This window comes from Eutrema salsugineum, unplaced genomic scaffold (assembly GCF_000478725.1).
Source record: "Eutrema salsugineum unplaced genomic scaffold, Eutsalg1_0 scaffold_19, whole genome shotgun sequence".
In the NCBI taxonomy this organism is placed as follows: domain Eukaryota; kingdom Viridiplantae; phylum Streptophyta; class Magnoliopsida; order Brassicales; family Brassicaceae; genus Eutrema; species Eutrema salsugineum.
The window spans coordinates 1397702-1415396 of NW_006256838.1; the positions used below are offsets into that span (position 1 = coordinate 1397702).

Consider the following 17695-nt stretch of genomic DNA (forward strand, 5'->3'; position numbering starts at 1 on the left):
TGAGTTACAAGGAGATGATTTGGTCTAATCATCATTTGTTATATATATTGTTTCTTCATCCTCATGAATGTTGAATAAAGAAGATATTACTTCCAGGAGCTAACAACTACAGATCAAAGTTGTTTATTAATTCATTTTGTTAATGGATAAGGCAAAGTGGCAATATGGTTATGAGCCACTGTTCCAATCCAAAGCTTCCCTTCAACCTCCCTCACTTCACTCACCAGCTTCATTACCTTGCCTTGTCTATCCTCAAACACCTCCAAGACCTTACCTTCCTCGTCGAATTTTGATATCACAGTGTACATTCTCATCCCCATCGCTTTCGCCAGCAGCTTCATAGGTATTGGCAACCGAAAATAGATGTTCTTTATCCAAGGGTTGTTGGTAAGAATCTCTTGTGCCGGTGTTCTGCAACAGTCTATTGCAACCCAAAACTGACCCTTGTCGTTTATTCTTACATTATCTGGGAATCCCGGTAGATCTGCCACCACCTCGACTTCACCAGTCTTTGAACCTTCCAGCCAGTATTTTACCAACCTGTCAAATACATATTGAAAAAAGAGAATCAGAAGATGCAGCGTTTAGGGAGAGAAAGATCGAGTCTTTCTTGAATGTGAAGGGTTGTTTATATGGTTATACCTGCAATTAGTTGTTTCTGTGAAGAGAAGGAAAGATTGGTCTTTAGAGAGCTGAATACCATTGGGGAATGCCAGACCATCGAGCACAATGTGTGTTGTTTTGGTAGGTGGGTCATATCTTAGAAGCCTTCCTGTTGATTCTCCTTCGAGTAATATGAAGAAATGATTCCTACAAATCACAAAGTCTAATTCTTTATATGATACAATTTTACCCCCAAAAAGCAAGAAAAACAGAGTAATTTTGCTTTATGAAAACTTACGCTCTGTCGTATCTTTTGCTTGTGTCGGTAAAGAAGATGGAGCCATTTCTATGGATGTCAAGATCGTTGGCAAAGAGTATAGGTTTTCCTTCCACATGAGTAGCTAAAGGCGTAGCCACCCCTCCTTCAGGACCAACCACTAGTAGTCCGTAGTAAGCGTCTGCAATGTACAAATTTCCTGTCTCCTTATGAAATCTCAGACCAAGAGGTCGGCCACACAGCTTCTCGTGCTTCCATTGCTTGTTTGTTGTTGAATCCACACCTCTTACGCAAGCCTTCTCTGACCTAACTCTCATGAACACAACAACATCCATAAGAGAAACTGAAACAATCATTAAAGTGATGAATATATAGATATATAATAAGCTTTACCATTTTGATGTTACAACGGAAAATGTCTCCCATCCGATTGCTTCACCCATCCATCTAACCACCCTTCCATCAGCCAAACCTGTGTATGGACCACGACCTAAACTATCAAACTCTAATGACTCTGGACCAAATACTTGGTCCACAAACTCCAGTTTCCCATGATGACCCAGTTGGCTAAGGTTGTCTCTTGGCCAGTTTTCCATGACTTGCTTGTATGGAGCAACCTCATGCTTCACGGGTTTGAACTCACGACCTCCGATTGGACTTATGTGAAAGGGGTCGATCGCTATGAAAATTACAGACAAAGCAATGATACAGAGAATCGGGTGATGAGTCAGCAAGGAGTCATATGTTGTACCATGCTGACCTTTCTTCTCCATCTGAAGTGCACAAAAATCAAGATCAGATTCCCCTGATCAATGTACAGCTTATATAAGAAATATAAAGAATTGTGGTTGTGGAGAAGTAGGGGGTAATAATGCAGATCTTGTGAATGAAAATTGGGTTGAAAGTAGGTTCAATGGAAATGAACAACTAGTCAAATGTGGATCTAAGTTAGACTACTCTGATACCAAATACAATTGTCGTGACTCTATTTGAGCTGTAAATCATCCAACCTACAACTTCTCATAAATAAAAACTTGAAATGTGAATCCGCGACTGTTCTACTCTACCCTTTTCTTACCTTCTTTTCTGCAGAAAACTTCATCTAGTAACCTTGTGAAATTGCAAGAGTGCAAATGATAAAACAGATACATTATATCAAAGAGGAACGAGTAAAACAAGAATATTTGGTAGCATGCTTTCATTATGAAATAAATATCAAGGTCACAAATGAGGAAACATGTCTAGTGGATGGAATCTTTAGGTAAGACATGTGACATTTTCGCAACTATACATGACAAAATAATTGACTGTCCTATTCATCTGTCATGTTGCCTAAACAACACTAACTTGATTAGACGAGGAAGCCTTCTCTCAATCACCACATTATGCAGGACGCATTCCATCAAACAGTTCAAGCAAGCCTTAATGATCTGTTAAACGCAATTGGAACTGCAGAAGCTTGGTTACCAACTCTCGGTCTTCATCTACTACCTCGATGACAAGAACGTTGTTCCCAAACACAATATTGACCTTGAAACTGAAATCAGACAACTTCCACTCCACTAAGAGGAACTGCACTGGCTTGCAAGGTCCGGCCGTTTCCAATAAACCTCACCGAGGGTAAAGAAGCATCAGTAAGCGATTCAATCTCAAGAAAACTGAAATCATAAGCACCAGACTTCTTTAGACTGAAAACAAACACAACAATTATCCAACCAAGCATAGTAAGAGCCCAGTAGTTGTTCATTCCGCCAATCAGACCCCACGAAATGGCGTAGCCAACCAAGATTCCCGACAGATGTCCCAGAAAACTAGCTTGCGGAACAATGATAGAAGTGAAAATGAGAGACTCGAAAGGCGCAAAACTAATGGGAAGAGACAAAAGCCCAAACAGATCAAGCTTTGAAGAAGGTTGCTTCACAGAGAGAATCGTCATCCAACCAAACACAACGCAAGAGTACCCAACAGCTGTAACTCTCCGGAAATAATCGACCTTGAATCTAGCAATCAGCAAATGGTAGATCCCAATAACCAAAACACCAGAGAACACGACAAGAACAAGAGTGTAGTGGAGGTAATAAGCCGTTCCAAGACCTAAATGCCCTAGCTGTTCCACAACACCGAGACTCCAAAGAGCACTCATGTTAAAAACGAGATGCAAGACGCTAATATGTGAGAAAGCAGAGGTAATCATCCTCCAGTAATGCCCTTCAATCGCAGTGTCGTAACTCAATCCAACTTGCGAGTACCCAATACTCTTCTTCTGGATCACAAACCAGATTAGACTACATATCGTCACGATGCAGCTTGTTGCGGGTTTCTCGATGATATCATAAAACAAAGGTCTTCCCATTCTATAAAACTTGAAATCGAGATCGCAAGTAAGCGATAATAAACCCGATGCTGAATTCACTCCTCCAAATCAACAGAATCAACAAGGAGCTTGAAGCGATGAGGAATAAATCTGTCTGGATAGAAGCAGATCAATACACAGATCTGAAATTAAGGACTTTTTTCCGAAAAGCAGTGACCTTTTAGCTACTCCCGGCGAGCAAACTCTGTATTCTCCAGAAGGATAAAGAGAGATCTTTTATTTTCTTCCTTGGGAATTGATTCGATTCCTGGCGTTCGCGCTAACTTGTTCCAGATAGATCTTCTCAGGAGAAATCGAATCAGAAAATTTCTGTCTTTGTCGCCTTGACTTATGGTCCTGGGCCTAAGTATGGGCCTCGGCCTCTCACCGTCAACTTTTGATCCGGATATCATAAAATGTCCAAGTTTTATGGGAAGAGGAAAATGTTATTCTCAAATCTCAATGTTATTATACTAACTAAATAGACAAGAAGTTAAAATCCCAAAAGACACTATAATACTATATATTTAGGAGGTTAGAATCCCAAATCCAAAACAAAGTGTTAAGAAAAAGACAAATGAGAATCTGTGGATGTGAAAAACATGTGGGCTAATGATCCCACCTCTGTTTCCTTTCCATCAAGTCAAGATTCCGATCGTCTTCTTAAATGTGAGATTCAGAGTAAATGGCCATTAGAACCAAACTTAAGGTTTTGATTAGTGGTGAGAGTTAGGTCATTCCAAAAAAGAGAGAATTCTGGCTCCTAAGTTGTTCATTTTAATCCCTATGATTTTAAGATGATATTTCACGTCAATATATTATATATCACTCAATTTGGACAATATTTTAAAAAATTAAAACAGATTTTAAGATGATGTTGCTAGACATATCACTTGCTATGGGATATAAAATTGGGTGCATTCTACCTCGCTTTGTTGTTATCCATCACTGAAGTTACAACGAAACAAAAACCACAATCGCGTAACACTTGATAGTAATATTAATATTGGGATATTTTTTTGATCCTCTTAAAAATTTACAAACTAAAAACAAAACAAAATATATGTATATATAGAATGTGAACATTGAGTTTTCAATTTCTAGAGAGATTATAAAATAAACCCCTGTCTATGAAATATGAAACTAATACATTTCATTCACATATAAAATTCTGTAAAACATTATTTATAAGTAATCCATCCATAACTAAACAGATAGGAGGATAAAAAAATGATATATAGATATAATAAAACATTCGTTTAGCTTGAAGCTCCTCGTTGAAGGAACCATTTATTTTCTCATAAACTTTATGAGCCATCGATTTAGAAAAATAAAAACTTTTGCCCTGGAGGCGGCTTGACCTTGACATGATTCCTGGCCTCGACTTCTGTCACGATCATCGTTACCATCATCATTACGATGATGAAGGATGCAATCAGGGTTTTCTTTTCGATAGCCATTGTTTATTAAGCTCTTAAATGGTTCTTGTTCTTGTTTTTTGTTTTTTAAATGTTTTTAACAGTTTTAGATTAACTGACCGACGTATTTATATGTAAAACCAATCTTCTATATATAGTGAACTCCTAATTTTAAAATTTCGTGGAATGTTTCAATTGTCTTTTCTTAGATATTGCTCAAATGATTCACTAACCTTTTTTGAGATCGAAATCCAAAATAGTATTGGATAATAATGTCTTCTAATTTTGTCATGTAAATTTTACAATAACGGGAGAAAATAGTAAAAAATAATAATAACCACTAATTGTTTTTTTTCCATAGAAATTGCGTTTTTAGTTTAGACACATGATCACACACAAAATTAAGAAAATTATAATAATACAAATATAATCGTATTTAGTATGCAAATGAGATAATGACTTAAATTTCAAGATAGCATTGGGCAAAGGGGAAAATGATTTCAAACTAATTATGAGGTCGGTCCATATTTGGTTTACATGTAGATTATTATTAATAGGCGCTACAAAGATGTGAATCTCACCAATAACATACCAAAAAATCTTTGAAGCATGTTAGATCCCAATTAGGTTCAACACGAAGACCTTCTTCTTCTTCTTACAAGACCACTCTCTTAAAAAGAAAAGGTTCCATCTTCCATTCACGTTAAAGAAGAACCATAACAATGGCTGCCAAAACACAACCATCTTCTTCTTCCTTACTACTCATGTCCTTGTGCTTGCTACTTGTTTCAACCATTGTCCCTTCATCAGTTCTCTCAGCCACTCTTCGTTCCGACATTCAAGCTCTAGAGTCTATCATACGCAGCATTGATCCAAGTTCCATCTCCCCTTCCTCTTACCTCAGCACATGGGACTTCTCTGAAGACCCCTGTGAAGGCGCAGGGACGTTCTTGGGAGTTATGTGTTCTTTCGACCCTCTTGAGAACACGACGAGCCGAGTCACAGAGATCGATCTTGATGATGACGGTTATGACGGTTTCCTCTCTGATGCAACAGGAAACTTAACCGAGCTCACTGTCCTTAGCCTCAACAGGAACAGATTCCGTGGTCCAATACCAGAAACTGTGTTCCAACTCAGGAAACTCACCAAACTCTCTCTCTCTGGAAACTTCTTCACGGGAGACATATCCCCAGGAATCACGCGGCTCAAGCAGCTCAAAACCATAGACCTGTCAAGAAACAGCATCGCCGGTGAAATCCCTCCAAGAATCTCAGCCTTGAGAAGTTTGACTCACCTGATCCTTTCAAACAACCATCTCGATGGAAGAATACCTGCGCTCAACGGCTTGTGGAAGCTACAAGTGTTAGAACTCGGTAACAATCATCTTTTCGGGATGCTTCCTAAGCTTCCCCCAAGTCTAAGAACTCTATCCATCTGTTTCAACAGCCTTGCAGGACGTATCTCGCCTCTGCATAGGCTGAAACAGCTTGTGTCACTAGATGTGAGCCAGAACAGATTTTCAGGCACCATTGGCCATGAAATCCTTACATTTCCAGAGATTTCACGCATCAACGTGTCATTTAACCAGTTCATATCCATAGAGGTTATTAAGGTTACAGGCATGGAATCCCGCCTGCGCATACTTGACGCTGAAGGAAACCATTTACAGGGTCACCTTCCACTGAACCTGGCAACTTATGGGAACTTGAAGGATATCAATCTACGGAGCAACATGTTCTCCGGGGATATTCCAAGGATCTATGGGAAAAGACTTGAGAACTCATGGAGAAGCTTATACTTGGAGAACAACTATCTGACAGGATCACTTCCTGAGGAGTTTCAAAGGATCTCTAAACAGATCAGAGGAAGCCTTTCGAATAACTGTCTGCAGTGTCCGAAGAATGTTCCAATCTGCCAAGGAGTACAAAAGCCAAAATCACAATGCACCAATGCAATGCAGGAGGAATTGGAGTAGAGATCATGCGCATGGGAAGCAGATTCTATTAGAAAGCATAATTCTCACAGCTAAGTTCATGTCCTTGTTTGGTTTTAATCAATGGTAGAAATGTAGTCTATGAAAAAAAAATGAGATTCAAAACAGAAGATAAAAAGAGAGATGTGTATTTGAGATAACATTTTCTTTCACCATATTATCTTTAACAGACGTCTAAAAATCCAAAAAAACCCCTCAACTACCATACCTCCATCAGGAGTGTATTCCAGCTACATAACATCAGTGGTGTTTTTTCACAACATTGTAAACATAATGCATTTTCAAAAGAGCCAATTTACACTAATGTTACCCAGCCAGATCAAAAGAGGAAACTGCGCTAAAGCTACAAATATCAAGAGGTAGTGATGCCTGCTTGAGTCATAACTCCTAGCTTCCGCAAAGAGAACTCGCTTCATTGTCTTCACCAAGAAAACCCCGGTGCATAAGCAGGTCCACGGAATCAAAACATAGTAAGAGTACCCCCAGATTATCTTGCCAAGAACAGCTAGACAGAGTCCCGTGAAAGTATAGCCTGCATATGCCACAATGTCCAAGAGGGGTGCTTCGCCGCTACCCAATGAAAGCAATGTTATCTTCAGTAGCATGACTTGCAAAAACCAGCCAACCATTCCTTTCACAAAAAGCCAATTCAGAGCTTCCGGAGTAAACCTAGAAGATTTGGATTCACCATAAGGAGTTGAAAAAAATACAGTCTAACATACATATAAATGAACAGATATAAAATAAATAAATAAAGAACTTACTTCCCATAGAGTCCCAGTGACAAACCAGCAAGAACAACATAAGTGCCAAAGGCCATAAGCGGAATGTATAAGTCTGGTGCATTTATATCATATATCGGGGGCTTGTATGAAAGTCTACCCCCAACTGGTTCTGAGATTCTAGTCCAGTGCCCCTGATGTTGCAGCCAAACTCATATGAGAAAGACCCAAAATACGAAAAAAAAAAACATTTCAAAAAAAAAAAAGATGATCCTTATTTACCCTGTGAAGGAATGGAAATAGAACAATCTTCAACTTGTTCCTCACATATTGGTCATTCACTTGAAAATAGTATTGGGGATCGGAGAAGTAACGAGTAATCTGTTTATACCAACCAGTTAACAAAAAAACGAAAGGCCAAGTTCTGAACACATGGGAAAAAGCTAGAGACACAGGGTTTACTTACGTTGCTCTGCACATACTCAGAGCTAGATCCGAAAATTTTCTCCCCGTAAGCTCCCAAGCCACTTCGGATAAGTCCAGAGCCAGGTCCAGAGAAGGCATTCCCAAACGGGTTAGGCTGAGGATTTGCCTGAGGCATTGGCATCCCAGGCTGAGGTCCCATGTTATTATACATCTCTGCAATTCAAACCAAAACCAGCACAAAGAGCTTACATTAGGTAATTGATTAATTCCAAAGTTCATCTCCAAAACTTCTTTGCATCTCTGATTCTTGTTTAAGAGCTTTCATAGCTTAACGATCCAACCATCAAATGCCCGAAATCCCAGAAAAGAAAAAAAAAAACCATAACCAGTATATATATTGCTCAATCCAAACAATTTGTTCTTCTATTTTCTATAATTTACTTCAAATGGTCCGAGCCTAGAATCAGAATTCACCAAGCAAACCAGAAAATACGACATTGCTAGTCTAGGTTTTGCGACTAAACGTGCAAGGGAGCCTAGATTTCGGCAACAGAAAAGAGCATTTGTTCAACAAAAAAACGCAAGAAAACCCCAATAATTTGAACCGAAACAGAAAGAAAAACGAAGATAAACACAACGAGAATCGAAAATTGCTAACAAGGAAGAGCAATCAGAATCGAATGACGAAGAATAAAGGCAGACCTGGAGGAAGCTGTGAAGGAGATAATAGATCTAGAGCTTTGATTTGATTAGTGCGCCGGCTAAGTTCCTGTGGAACGAAGTGAAGAATACCATAGATCCGAGGTGGAAATTGGCAAATAACGAAAGCAAGGTCGTGTGAAGCCTCTTGTTCGCACGTGTGAGAATAGGTTGCTCTTCTAGTCTTCTTCATCACCAGGCCAATGACAATCCGACACGTTTGTCTCATTATACGTTTTTTTCATTTTCGAGTAGTAGTTGTATAATTCTCTTAGATCATATTATTAAATTTGGAAATAGTCACATGAATATTTTGCAACCCAAAAACTTTATACTAACTATTCTTTTTCCAACATTTCGATTTTACATTTTTGTTATCACACCACATTGTTAAATTTGAATCCCTACGCATTATAACAGAACAATAACATAGATACAATACACTAAAGACTAAACTATATACTCACTCTTAATCTAAAAGTGAGATTTAGATAGTTTATACTACTAATTACCTTTTTTAATTTCTTTAATATTAAGAAAGCTTAAGGTTCTAAAATTAGAAAAAATAAGTTCAGGGTTCTTAATGCAAAAACATAAAAGTTCAGGATTTGTATTGAAATTTTTTCGTTATGAAAAAAGCGTCCAAGCCATGAGAAGTGAAAACGAAGCAGGAAGTGATTCTCGCTTGAGAAGAGAGAAAGTTTCAGTCTTTTTTGGCGAGATGGAGGTTCCAAGCTCTGAGGAAATACTTCAGTTTCTGAGCTCTTGTCTCTCTCAGATCAAATGGCGACTCAAGCCCACTTCCAAACGCCGCCTCGAAATAGGTTTCCTTCTTCCCCGCGCATTGATTCCTCTTTCTTTTTTTTTCTTTTTTTTTTCCTTTTGTTCTTCTACTGTTCGAGTCTTGTGATTCAGTTAAATTTGTCTGATATCGTACCTTTTTTAATTTCTAAAGGAGCGAAACAAAATGATTCTTTAGATTTCATTTACTATCTGATCAAAGTTTTGTTTGAGATCCTAAAAAATAATGCCAATTTTGCATTTGGCTTGCTGGGTTCGTCATATCCACTCCATATTAGAGATAAATCACCAGAAAGTTTGAACTTTTGGCATCATAGATAGTTCAAATATCAATACTAGACTCTAGTATGATCTCAATTTTCCATATGCTTGAATCTGTAAGCGATGCTTAAACGGGTTTCTTGGATCAGATGTTCTTGCATTGTGCACGGGAATGAGACCTGTCGTGATGATTGACTATGGTGGAAAGATGCCTGAGCTACAAGATCGCTTGCTTTCGCTCCTTGCACTTATCCAGGAGGTTAGACTCTACTTCTTCTTCAAGCACATTAGTACTTGGGTATGTCTGTAGCTGATCTTATTACTCTGCTTGTGTCCTCTGTGTTGGCATTTCTCTAGGGTTTACCAGTTTTCAAAGATCTGAGGGTTATGGTTATAGAGGATATGATTTACCTGATAAATGTAAGAAGACTGCCCAAGTTTGTAAGTTCCAGCTTGGATTCAGAACCCGAATTGTTCTTCGTCGACCTGGAACAAGATCCTCCAAAGGTTGTTCCTTTTATAAAGCTTCCGTGTTTTTTTTCAGTGGTTTTTCTTTTTATGTTCCATCTCTAATTGGTCAGTCTTGCTTTTGTTTGTTCAAGATGGTAGAACAAAGCAAGGAAAGCAATCTAGTGATGCAGCTTAGATCGATTCAGAAGCTATTCTCCTCGACATTTTCTTTAGATGGGAGCACTAATAATAATATCCCAGCACTTGATGATGCCAACTCTTCTCAGTCTTCTTTATGCATTGATCTTAGTTGTTGTTTACAAGACACTAAGGTTACAATCCCAACCTTAAACGGGTAGTTCTCAAATCTAACTCTTCATTCATTTACCATATATTATCTTAGTTTATCAAGCCGTGAAGTTTGGAGTTCAATCTCTGTTTGCAGATGGCTCCTGGACTATCCGGTTGTGTATTTATTCGGCACAGATCACATAGAAGATGCAATCTACAACCTCTCAACCAAGTCTCTCCGCATCTTCAAAGTTCTAGTACAAAGGTTAGATATTGTATATTTGTAACTTTTCTGATCAATGTTTTGATGCCTAACTCAAAGATCTTCCAGGAACGACACCACCGGGAAGGACTCTCAGTTAGAAGAGCTAACAAGGTAAGAACTTCAAAAACTAGATGGTGCGTAACAACAATGCACCTGTTGAAAAATAACTGTGTATTGGAAATTGAGTGGCAGTTTTTCGGTGCCATATGATCTGAGTATGGGAGGTAGCAAGGAAGTGTGGGCTGAAACATTTCTGGAGAGGATGAGTGCAAGGTGGGGAGATTGCAAACACATTTGGAGATCATTGGATTTGCAAGTTTCTGAATGTTATCCTCAAGCAATTGTTCTTTAAGGCTTTCACTACTTAAAACAGTTGTTTACTAAACTTGGTACTGAGTTTATTCATTAAAGTGACCCAAAAGACAAACTCTTGAAAGTTCAATAAAAAGACACTCCTAACAGAATACTCCTGGAACGGTTCTCTGATGGGTTCTACAAGAACACAGCGAAAAGCTTGAAAAAAACAGAAAAAAAGGCAAAAGACAACGTGAAATCCTAAAAATCCAGACTTTTTGTAGATCAGTTTCCTTTCAGAAGACCCTGAACCTCAGACTCTGTGGGTAGAGCTGGAATTGCTCCTTTCTTCGTAGTTGTAATGGCTCCACATGCATTCGCAAACCTAAGTACTTCTCGTAGACGAGCTTCGTCCTGTAGTTAAAGACAGAAGAACACGGTCAATAATGGAAGCAAAGATTCCAGACAAATCTGATATGTTTATTTACTGATATTTTTTACCTCGAGAACAGCACGGTCATCAACAATATTGCAAAGCAAGGCACCCACATATGAATCACCAGCACCAGTTGTATCCACTGTGTTCACACGGAAAGGATCAACAGATCCACGGAAGCCCTGCAATCATACAAGCACAAGAACACAACTTGAGTTTACATAAATGGTAATTGGTAAAATTCAGATCCGCAAGAAAGAAACCCTTTAGAAACTATATATTTACCTTGGTGTAATATCTACAACCCTTTTCACCCAAAGTGACCAAGAGAAGTTTCAGATTAGAGTGCCACAGTGACAAAGCAGTCTCATCATCAACCTTATCAGATCCAGTCAAGAACATGAGCTCTTCGTCGCTGACTTTGATCACTTCAGCTTTGTCCCAGATGCTAAGAATCTGCTTCTTAGCCTCCTCCTTCGAGGGCCACAAAGGCAGCCTCAAGTTTGGGTCATACGAGAGCAACGCACCCGCTTCTTTAGCCACCTCCATGGCCTTCAAGTGAGCAGATCGACATGGCTCAACGATGAGGCTTATTGATCCATAGTGGAACACCTTAGCCTGTAAAAACAAAACAAAACGAAACAGAGCACTTCGTTAACCTAACTTGTTATCTACGTTACGTTTACCAAAATCCGTTGCGATGACTTCTAAATAATCACGGGACCCATCAAGATTTGCTTACGTGTCGTCTATATCAATTATATAAAATTTTAATAAATGGTTAATCAAATGTCAAAATAACGTACAGATCTGATGAGATCGAGATTAAGCTCATCGGGACGGAGAAGCATATCGGCGCTAGGGTTCCGGTAGAACATGAATTCACGTTCTCCGTCGGCTCTTAGGGTGACAAATGCGAGCGCCGTCCTGGCTCCGGTGTCGAAATTGATACCTTCGGCAGAGACGCCGTTTTGTTTCAAGATTCCGGCGAGCATGTGACCAAACTCGTCGTCACCGAGTTTTCCGACGAAAGCAGAGCGACCGCCGAGTCGGGAGATGGCGATCGCGACGTTGGCAGGTGCGCCGCCGGGTGCCTTGATGAAGCCAGGAGCCTCAGCGAGGGATACGCCGGAGACGGTGGGAACGAAATCGATGAGCATCTCACCGAAGCTCACGATCAAGCTTTTCTCGCCGTTGGATGTAGCCATTTGTGGTCTGAGAGTGTTTATCGGACGGTAGTGAATGTAGGTTATGAGAGATTTTGGATGTGAGAGTCATTAGGGAACGAAAACGGTTTATATAGAAGTACCAGGATCACAGATTCTGTCAAAATCCACAAGATTTTTTAATTAATTTCAATGAAAAATATATGGATTTATCCAGTTAGGATTTTGTTATTATCAAAAATTAAGTTTGGTAACTAATATATATCGTTACTTGTAATTACGATTTATGAGATTTGTGATTGGTGCCGTTGACCGGATATTTTGCTTGTTTATGAGACCATATGACGTTTTTTGCAAGGTTATTTTATTACCTGATGGATAAAGATATTTAATCCTTTCTTTTGATTCCCTTGATTATCTCATTTGTTAGGATAAACTTTCATTTTCGATAACACAGTACCCTAGGAAATTATCTCATGTAAATTTACTAAATCAAAAAAATAAATAGTAATTTTTTGGATTAGCTTTGACTTTTAATTCTTTTTATCAACGGAGAGAAATTTACCAATTTTATTTGTTTTCCTATTTCCCAAGTAATAAAATGTTTTTTTGTATTCGTCAGTAATTACTAATCTCATAACATCATAAATACTAAATCAAAAAAAAATATTGATCTCTTAGCTTTAACTTTTAATTATTTTATGGAAGAGTGAGAGATCTACCAATTCTATTTGTTTTCTTATTTCTCAAGTAATAAAATGTATTTTTTTTGTATATGTCACTAATTACTAATCTCATAAAATCATAAGTACATGTAACGGACCAATAAGGATATTATGAATATATAGTTGGATGGAAGGTGAATAACAATTGGGAGGAGATGTTTAGTTTTTAATTATATTTCAACTTAGATTTATGTGGATTCTCTATAGAAAGTTCAATGTGGATTCTCTATAGAAAGTTCGACCAAAAAAAGTTTTATTGGATGTAGATAAAAAATATTAAAAATAGAGATAAAGAGCTGTTTATCTAAAATGGGTTATTAATTTTTTATGAAATCAGAAAATCTCAGATAAAATTACAATTTTAAGGAGAAATTTTTGCATGATAATTGCTCCACTCATAAATAGTCTAGTGAAACACACAAAAATATGATTAAGGAACGAAAAGGGTTTTATATAGAAGTACAAAGATCACAGGTTCAGTCAAATCCACGAGATTTTTTAATTAATTTCAATGAAAATTTATGGCTTTTTCCAGTTAGGATTTTGTTATTATCTTTGCTAAGTAATATATATCGTAATATCTATAATAATCTTATGAGATTAGTGATTGGTGCTTTTGACTTGAAATTTTACATGTTATGGGACCCACAATGACGTATTTTGCAAGGTTAAATAAATTACATGTTAATAGATAAATATATTTAATCATCTTTTGATTCCCAATTATTTCATTTGTTAGGATAAACTTTCATTTTTGATAACACATGGGCTCTTGGAAATCATCTCAGCTGTTTGTCTAGTGTAAACACTGTATCAGACTGGAGTGATTCTCCAATCTTAAAAGTTTGAGTTCAAATCTGAAAAATGTCATTTTAAGATTAAAACAAAGAACTATTTGTCTAGAATGTGTTATTATTTTTTATAAAATTGGAAAAATCTTAGATAAACTTACAATTTTAAATAGAAGTTTTTGCACAGCAATTGCTCTGCTCATAAATAGTTTAATGAGTGACTGATAAAATTATTAAAGAATCTTATTATTTCATGAATTATCTACCTAAGATTCATATTATCATTGATAATCTTTAAAAAACAGATTCGTAACTCAAATTACCAAAAAATCAACAGAAATGTAGATATATAAAATTTAAAATATTAAAAAAACATCATAAATGAAAACTAAACAGAAACCACTGATAAATTGATGAGTGAAACACACAAAAGTGTGTGATAGAATTATAAAAAATAGTTGTACATTATTTTATATAAAAATGTAACTATCCTTATTTGAGTTTTTATAAAATAAACTTGCCAAACTAAATTATTAAACAGTCCTCAAAATATCTTTTATCGTCTGATATATTCAAACTTGTCGATCTTCCCATAACAAAAAAAAAATCAAAACATTTAAATCATAAATGAAAATTAGAGAGATAAATTCATTTAATCCATATCAAACAACATATAAACTTTGATAGCCATGTTTGAAGTTAAATTTATAAGTTTACATATATGTTTTTAGCATCTTCAATTCATAAGAAACTAATAAATAAGTGAGACACAAGGCGTATCCGTCTAGAAATTGGGATGAGTTCATATCAAAAACTTGTTAGACCAAAAGATGTGAATCAATGATTAATTGAATGCGACCATGAAATATATTTCAGACCGGTTTGGACTCCAACCGGTTGGACTCGTCACGAAAAATGAAGGCTAGAAAATTAGAGAATTTGTTAGTATAAAGGGTGCTTTTGTAAATGAAGATAGTAAAGGGGTCAATCTGTACAATTATTAAAATTAGTGGACAAACCAGTCTAACGGTGCGTCGGTCGACGAGAATTACGCTGTGAAAATCTAAAAAGGAAAAAAACTGAAACGTCGAAGGAGAAAAAAAATCAGAGTAATTATCAGAAGAGGAGAAGCGCACCTGACGAACATAGAGTCGATAAACCCAAAGCTTAGATGAACGGTAAGTTGACTTCGTTCCGAAATTGACCCAATAATCTCTTGACACGTCAAAGGTTACTGCATCCGTGTAATCCATACCCTGAACCGGCACCTTCTCTGTCTCCCCCCCTCATCGAAAACCTAAATCGATCGTCACCGCCTCCGACCAACATCTCCCGGCGGCGAACACTCCCCGGAAAAACATCGACAGTAAGATTTGTTAATTCCTTCACTGGTATCTGGCTCCTTTAGTTGAAATTCGCTATTACGGATTTGAGATTTTGATTGGTATTTATCGCTTAAGCTGTTTAGTCTCTGCGAGAAAATGAGACGGCGAAGTTGGACGTCTCAATTTTTGGAAACCCGATTTGATGATTAAAAGAACCCTCCATTGTTTTTTCTTTTCCAACGAGTGATGCTAAAGCCATGAAAAGGTGAATCTGAATAGATTCTTCCGGGTTTCATATAAGCTTTTGTTTTGTATTGTTGAGGTGTAGACTGTAAGAAAACACTTGTAGCTGAGCTTTGTTCTCATTTCTTGAATTGGATCATGGAAACAGTGGAGGAGAATCCCTTCATTTTACAAAGGAGGATACTTGTTCTTGGTAGATATCTGATGTGTGTCAAAAATGTGTATTTGCCCACCTGTTGATGACACTCTTTGTGCAGTTGTTGTGTCTATCTTCTTGAAATCTTTGTAAATCCCTTCCTTTATTTTAATTGCAGTGGATTTCAGGATTGATAATGGCGTAGCTTCTGAGATGATGATGGGGGATCCAGTCGAGCTAGAGGTTACCACGGTCGAGAACCATAATGAAATGGGCGAGAGCTCTGGTCAAGCAATGATTGAGCAAGATGATGAAAACCATAATGAAGTAGGTGAGAATTCTGGTCATCAAGAAATGCTTGAACAAGATGAGAAGGTAGATCCGGATTCTATCTCTCTGGCAGCTCCAGATATGGTGGAGGTTCAAGCGGATGAGCCTTATGTTGGGCAGGAGTTTGAGTCTGAAGCAGCAGCACATGGGTTTTATAATGCTTATGCTACAAAAGTAGGGTTCGTTATCCGTGTTAGCAAACTGTCACGGTCAAGGCATGATGGATCTCCCATAGGGAGGCAACTTGTTTGTAACAAGGAAGGCTACAGGTTGCCTAGCAAGCGAGACAAGGTTATTAGACAAAGAGCGGAGACAAGGGTTGGATGTAGAGCAATGATCTTGATTCGAAAAGAAAACTCTGGTAAATGGGTTATTACAAAGTTTGTCAAGGAGCACAATCATCCCTTGATGCCTGGAAGGGTTCGAAGGGGTTGCATCTATGATCAATATCCGGTCAGTTTGTTGCTCTTGTCGTTGATTAATGTGATAATGCTTCTTTCTCATTTGGTACTGCTACAAGTTTGAAAATTCTAAGAGTTTTGTTTCTCTTCATTTGCAGAACGAGCATGACAAAATCCAGGAGCTGATGCAGCAGCTAGCTGCAGAGAAAAAGAGAGCCGCTACTTACAAAAAGCACCTGGAGTTGCTCTTTGAACAGATTGAACAGCACAACGAAAGCCTTACTAAGAGAATCCAACACATAGTAGACAATGTGAGGGATCTGGAACAGAGAGATCATCAACAGAACCCAGTATAGTCTTTTTCTTTTCTTTTTTTTTGTCTCAGGTTTTTCCTTGTTCATTTTTCACCAGTTTGATTTAGGAGATAGATCTTCTCTTCTTTATTCCCATTTTCTCTCTTTTAATAAAGATTTTTCTTGTCTAAAAACAAAAGAGCTTGCAATTGCCTTTAACAGAGTTTACACATTCACGATCTTTCTGACAAAATTGAATAATTCAAAATCTATCTATTAATTTCCAAGACTAAAAAACAAAAAAATGGCTAACCAGAAAGACTCTAAAAAACTTTAAAAGTGTCAATGATTAGTTGTTAACTTCTGTTAAAATGTCGTGAATGTTAAATTCTAGATCAATAACTTTTTTCTTTTCGTTTGTTTGGGGTTAAGGTTCCATCACTTTGTTAACGACACATATCTTTCTAAAATCAAATTCTAATTTTCGAGACTTTAGCTACATCCTTAGACTCATAGTTGTCCCACATCATTGAAACTTTGTTTGCCTGTGAGATTTTCGTTAGATATATCAAAATAGATTTTTAGGCATGAAGAGACTTTGTGGTTATAAGAACAAGGCCAGAGATGGAGCAAAGACTTCAATTATTTGAAGAAAGAAGACAGCTTGAGATAAAGCAGAGGCTTTGGTTTATTTGAAGAAAGAAGAAGACTTTACATCACGCAGGCAAGCAGAAGCTTTGGTTTTTGAAGCATGAGAAAAAGACTCTAAAACACTTGGGACTTGGGAGTGTTCACAACACTTGAAAGTTTAAAGCTTTATTGCGGCAACTCTATGTCTTCACTACTTCTCCAAACTTAATATCCATAAATGGTGTTTAGAAAGAAAAAAAGGATCCATAAATGGAAATTTAATAAACATTAATTTATAAGGTTAGTAACTTCAACCTCGCGATAACTGAGGTTTATTGAATCGCCATTTTGTAAACACTACAGAT

At 37.4% G+C, this 17695-nt stretch overlaps 7 protein-coding genes across 10 annotated transcripts; 3 read left to right on the top strand and 4 right to left on the bottom strand.

The window, feature by feature from the left end:
• Positions 1-4: 4 nt before the first annotated feature.
• Positions 5-2092, bottom strand: LOC18020237 (protein STRICTOSIDINE SYNTHASE-LIKE 13). The gene is made up of 5 exons (XM_006402616.2): positions 1959-2092; positions 1274-1653; positions 902-1186; positions 643-810; positions 5-540 (listed from the first exon to the last, which is right to left on the bottom strand). Exons 1-5 carry the CDS (start codon positions 1980-1982, stop codon positions 132-134), a joined length of 1266 nt encoding a protein of 421 aa, XP_006402679.1. The 5' UTR covers positions 1983-2092; the 3' UTR covers positions 5-131.
• LOC18020238 (RHOMBOID-like protein 13) lies at positions 2051-3505 on the bottom strand. The gene has a single exon (XM_006402617.2). The coding sequence runs from the start codon at positions 3231-3233 to the stop codon at positions 2424-2426; it is 810 nt and encodes a 269-aa protein (XP_006402680.1). The 5' UTR covers positions 3234-3505; the 3' UTR covers positions 2051-2423.
• Positions 3506-5373: 1868 nt separating this feature from the next.
• Positions 5374-6627, top strand: LOC18020240 (leucine-rich repeat receptor protein kinase MSL1). The gene has a single exon (XM_006402619.1). The coding sequence runs from the start codon at positions 5374-5376 to the stop codon at positions 6625-6627; it is 1254 nt and encodes a 417-aa protein (XP_006402682.1).
• Positions 6628-6775: 148 nt separating this feature from the next.
• On the bottom strand, positions 6776-8628 carry LOC18020241 (protein YIF1B-A). 2 transcript variants are annotated; one of them, XM_024157106.1, is made up of 5 exons: positions 8454-8628; positions 7834-8011; positions 7650-7748; positions 7410-7561; positions 6776-7314 (listed from the first exon to the last, which is right to left on the bottom strand). In XM_024157106.1, exons 2-5 carry the CDS (start codon positions 8002-8004, stop codon positions 6927-6929), a joined length of 810 nt encoding a protein of 269 aa, XP_024012874.1. In that variant the 5' UTR covers positions 8005-8011; positions 8454-8628; the 3' UTR covers positions 6776-6926. The 2 variants fall into 2 exon arrangements, with proteins under 2 accessions (XP_024012874.1, XP_006402683.1); XM_006402620.2 differs by having other exon boundaries at positions 7834-8006; positions 8496-8625.
• Positions 8629-9172: 544 nt separating this feature from the next.
• On the top strand, positions 9173-10987 carry LOC18020242. The gene is made up of 7 exons (XM_006402622.2): positions 9173-9316; positions 9704-9813; positions 9912-10061; positions 10157-10359; positions 10450-10560; positions 10627-10671; positions 10753-10987. The coding sequence occupies exons 1-7, from the start codon at positions 9214-9216 to the stop codon at positions 10910-10912; spliced, it is 882 nt and encodes a 293-aa protein (XP_006402685.1). The 5' UTR covers positions 9173-9213; the 3' UTR covers positions 10913-10987.
• LOC18020244 (probable fructokinase-4) lies at positions 10983-12584 on the bottom strand. The gene is made up of 4 exons (XM_006402621.2): positions 12097-12584; positions 11576-11908; positions 11356-11472; positions 10983-11268 (listed from the first exon to the last, which is right to left on the bottom strand). The coding sequence occupies exons 1-4, from the start codon at positions 12496-12498 to the stop codon at positions 11140-11142; spliced, it is 981 nt and encodes a 326-aa protein (XP_006402684.1). The 5' UTR covers positions 12499-12584; the 3' UTR covers positions 10983-11139.
• Positions 12585-15032: 2448 nt separating this feature from the next.
• On the top strand, positions 15033-16932 carry LOC18020243 (protein FAR1-RELATED SEQUENCE 5). 3 transcript variants are annotated; one of them, XM_024157174.1, is made up of 4 exons: positions 15065-15338; positions 15433-15562; positions 15855-16459; positions 16566-16932. In XM_024157174.1, the coding sequence occupies exons 3-4, from the start codon at positions 15890-15892 to the stop codon at positions 16761-16763; spliced, it is 768 nt and encodes a 255-aa protein (XP_024012942.1). In that variant the 5' UTR covers positions 15065-15338; positions 15433-15562; positions 15855-15889; the 3' UTR covers positions 16764-16932. The 3 variants fall into 3 exon arrangements, with proteins under 3 accessions (XP_006402686.1, XP_024012942.1, XP_024012943.1); XM_006402623.2 differs by lacking the exon at positions 15433-15562 and having other exon boundaries at positions 15033-15338; XM_024157175.1 differs by lacking the exon at positions 15433-15562 and having other exon boundaries at positions 15865-16459.
• The last annotated feature ends 763 nt before the right edge of the window (positions 16933-17695 follow it).

Coding starts and splice junctions, on each gene's coding strand:
- LOC18020237 (XM_006402616.2), bottom strand. CDS start 1,982: ATGAAGTTTTCTGCAGAAAAGAAG. Junction 1,187..1,273: donor TCCGTTGTAACATCAAAATG/GTAAAGCTTATT, acceptor CATGAGAGTTAG/GTCAGAGAAGGCTTGCGTAA. Junction 541..642: donor ACAGAAACAACTAATTGCAG/GTATAACCATAT, acceptor TGTATTTGACAG/GTTGGTAAAATACTGGCTGG.
- LOC18020238 (XM_006402617.2), bottom strand. CDS start 3,233: ATGGGAAGACCTTTGTTTTATGATATCATCGAGAAACCCGCAACAAGC.
- LOC18020240 (XM_006402619.1), top strand. CDS start 5,374: ATGGCTGCCAAAACACAACCATCTTCTTCTTCCTTACTACTCATGTCC.
- LOC18020241 (XM_024157106.1), bottom strand. CDS start 8,004: ATGTATAATAACATGGGACCTCAGCCTGGGATGCCAATGCCTCAGGCA. Junction 7,749..7,833: donor CTGAGTATGTGCAGAGCAAC/GTAAGTAAACCC, acceptor TGGTATAAACAG/ATTACTCGTTACTTCTCCGA. Junction 7,562..7,649: donor TATTTCCATTCCTTCACAGG/GTAAATAAGGAT, acceptor CTGCAACATCAG/GGGCACTGGACTAGAATCTC.
- LOC18020242 (XM_006402622.2), top strand. CDS start 9,214: ATGGAGGTTCCAAGCTCTGAGGAAATACTTCAGTTTCTGAGCTCTTGT. Junction 9,814..9,911: donor TCCTTGCACTTATCCAGGAG/GTTAGACTCTAC, acceptor GCATTTCTCTAG/GGTTTACCAGTTTTCAAAGA. Junction 10,062..10,156: donor TGGAACAAGATCCTCCAAAG/GTTGTTCCTTTT, acceptor TGTTTGTTCAAG/ATGGTAGAACAAAGCAAGGA.
- LOC18020244 (XM_006402621.2), bottom strand. CDS start 12,498: ATGGCTACATCCAACGGCGAGAAAAGCTTGATCGTGAGCTTCGGTGAG. Junction 11,909..12,096: donor ATCTCGATCTCATCAGATCT/GTACGTTATTTT, acceptor TTGTTTTTACAG/GCTAAGGTGTTCCACTATGG. Junction 11,269..11,355: donor ATGACCGTGCTGTTCTCGAG/GTAAAAAATATC, acceptor CTTTAACTACAG/GACGAAGCTCGTCTACGAGA.
- LOC18020243 (XM_006402623.2), top strand. Junction 16,460..16,565: donor GCATCTATGATCAATATCCG/GTCAGTTTGTTG, acceptor CTTCATTTGCAG/AACGAGCATGACAAAATCCA.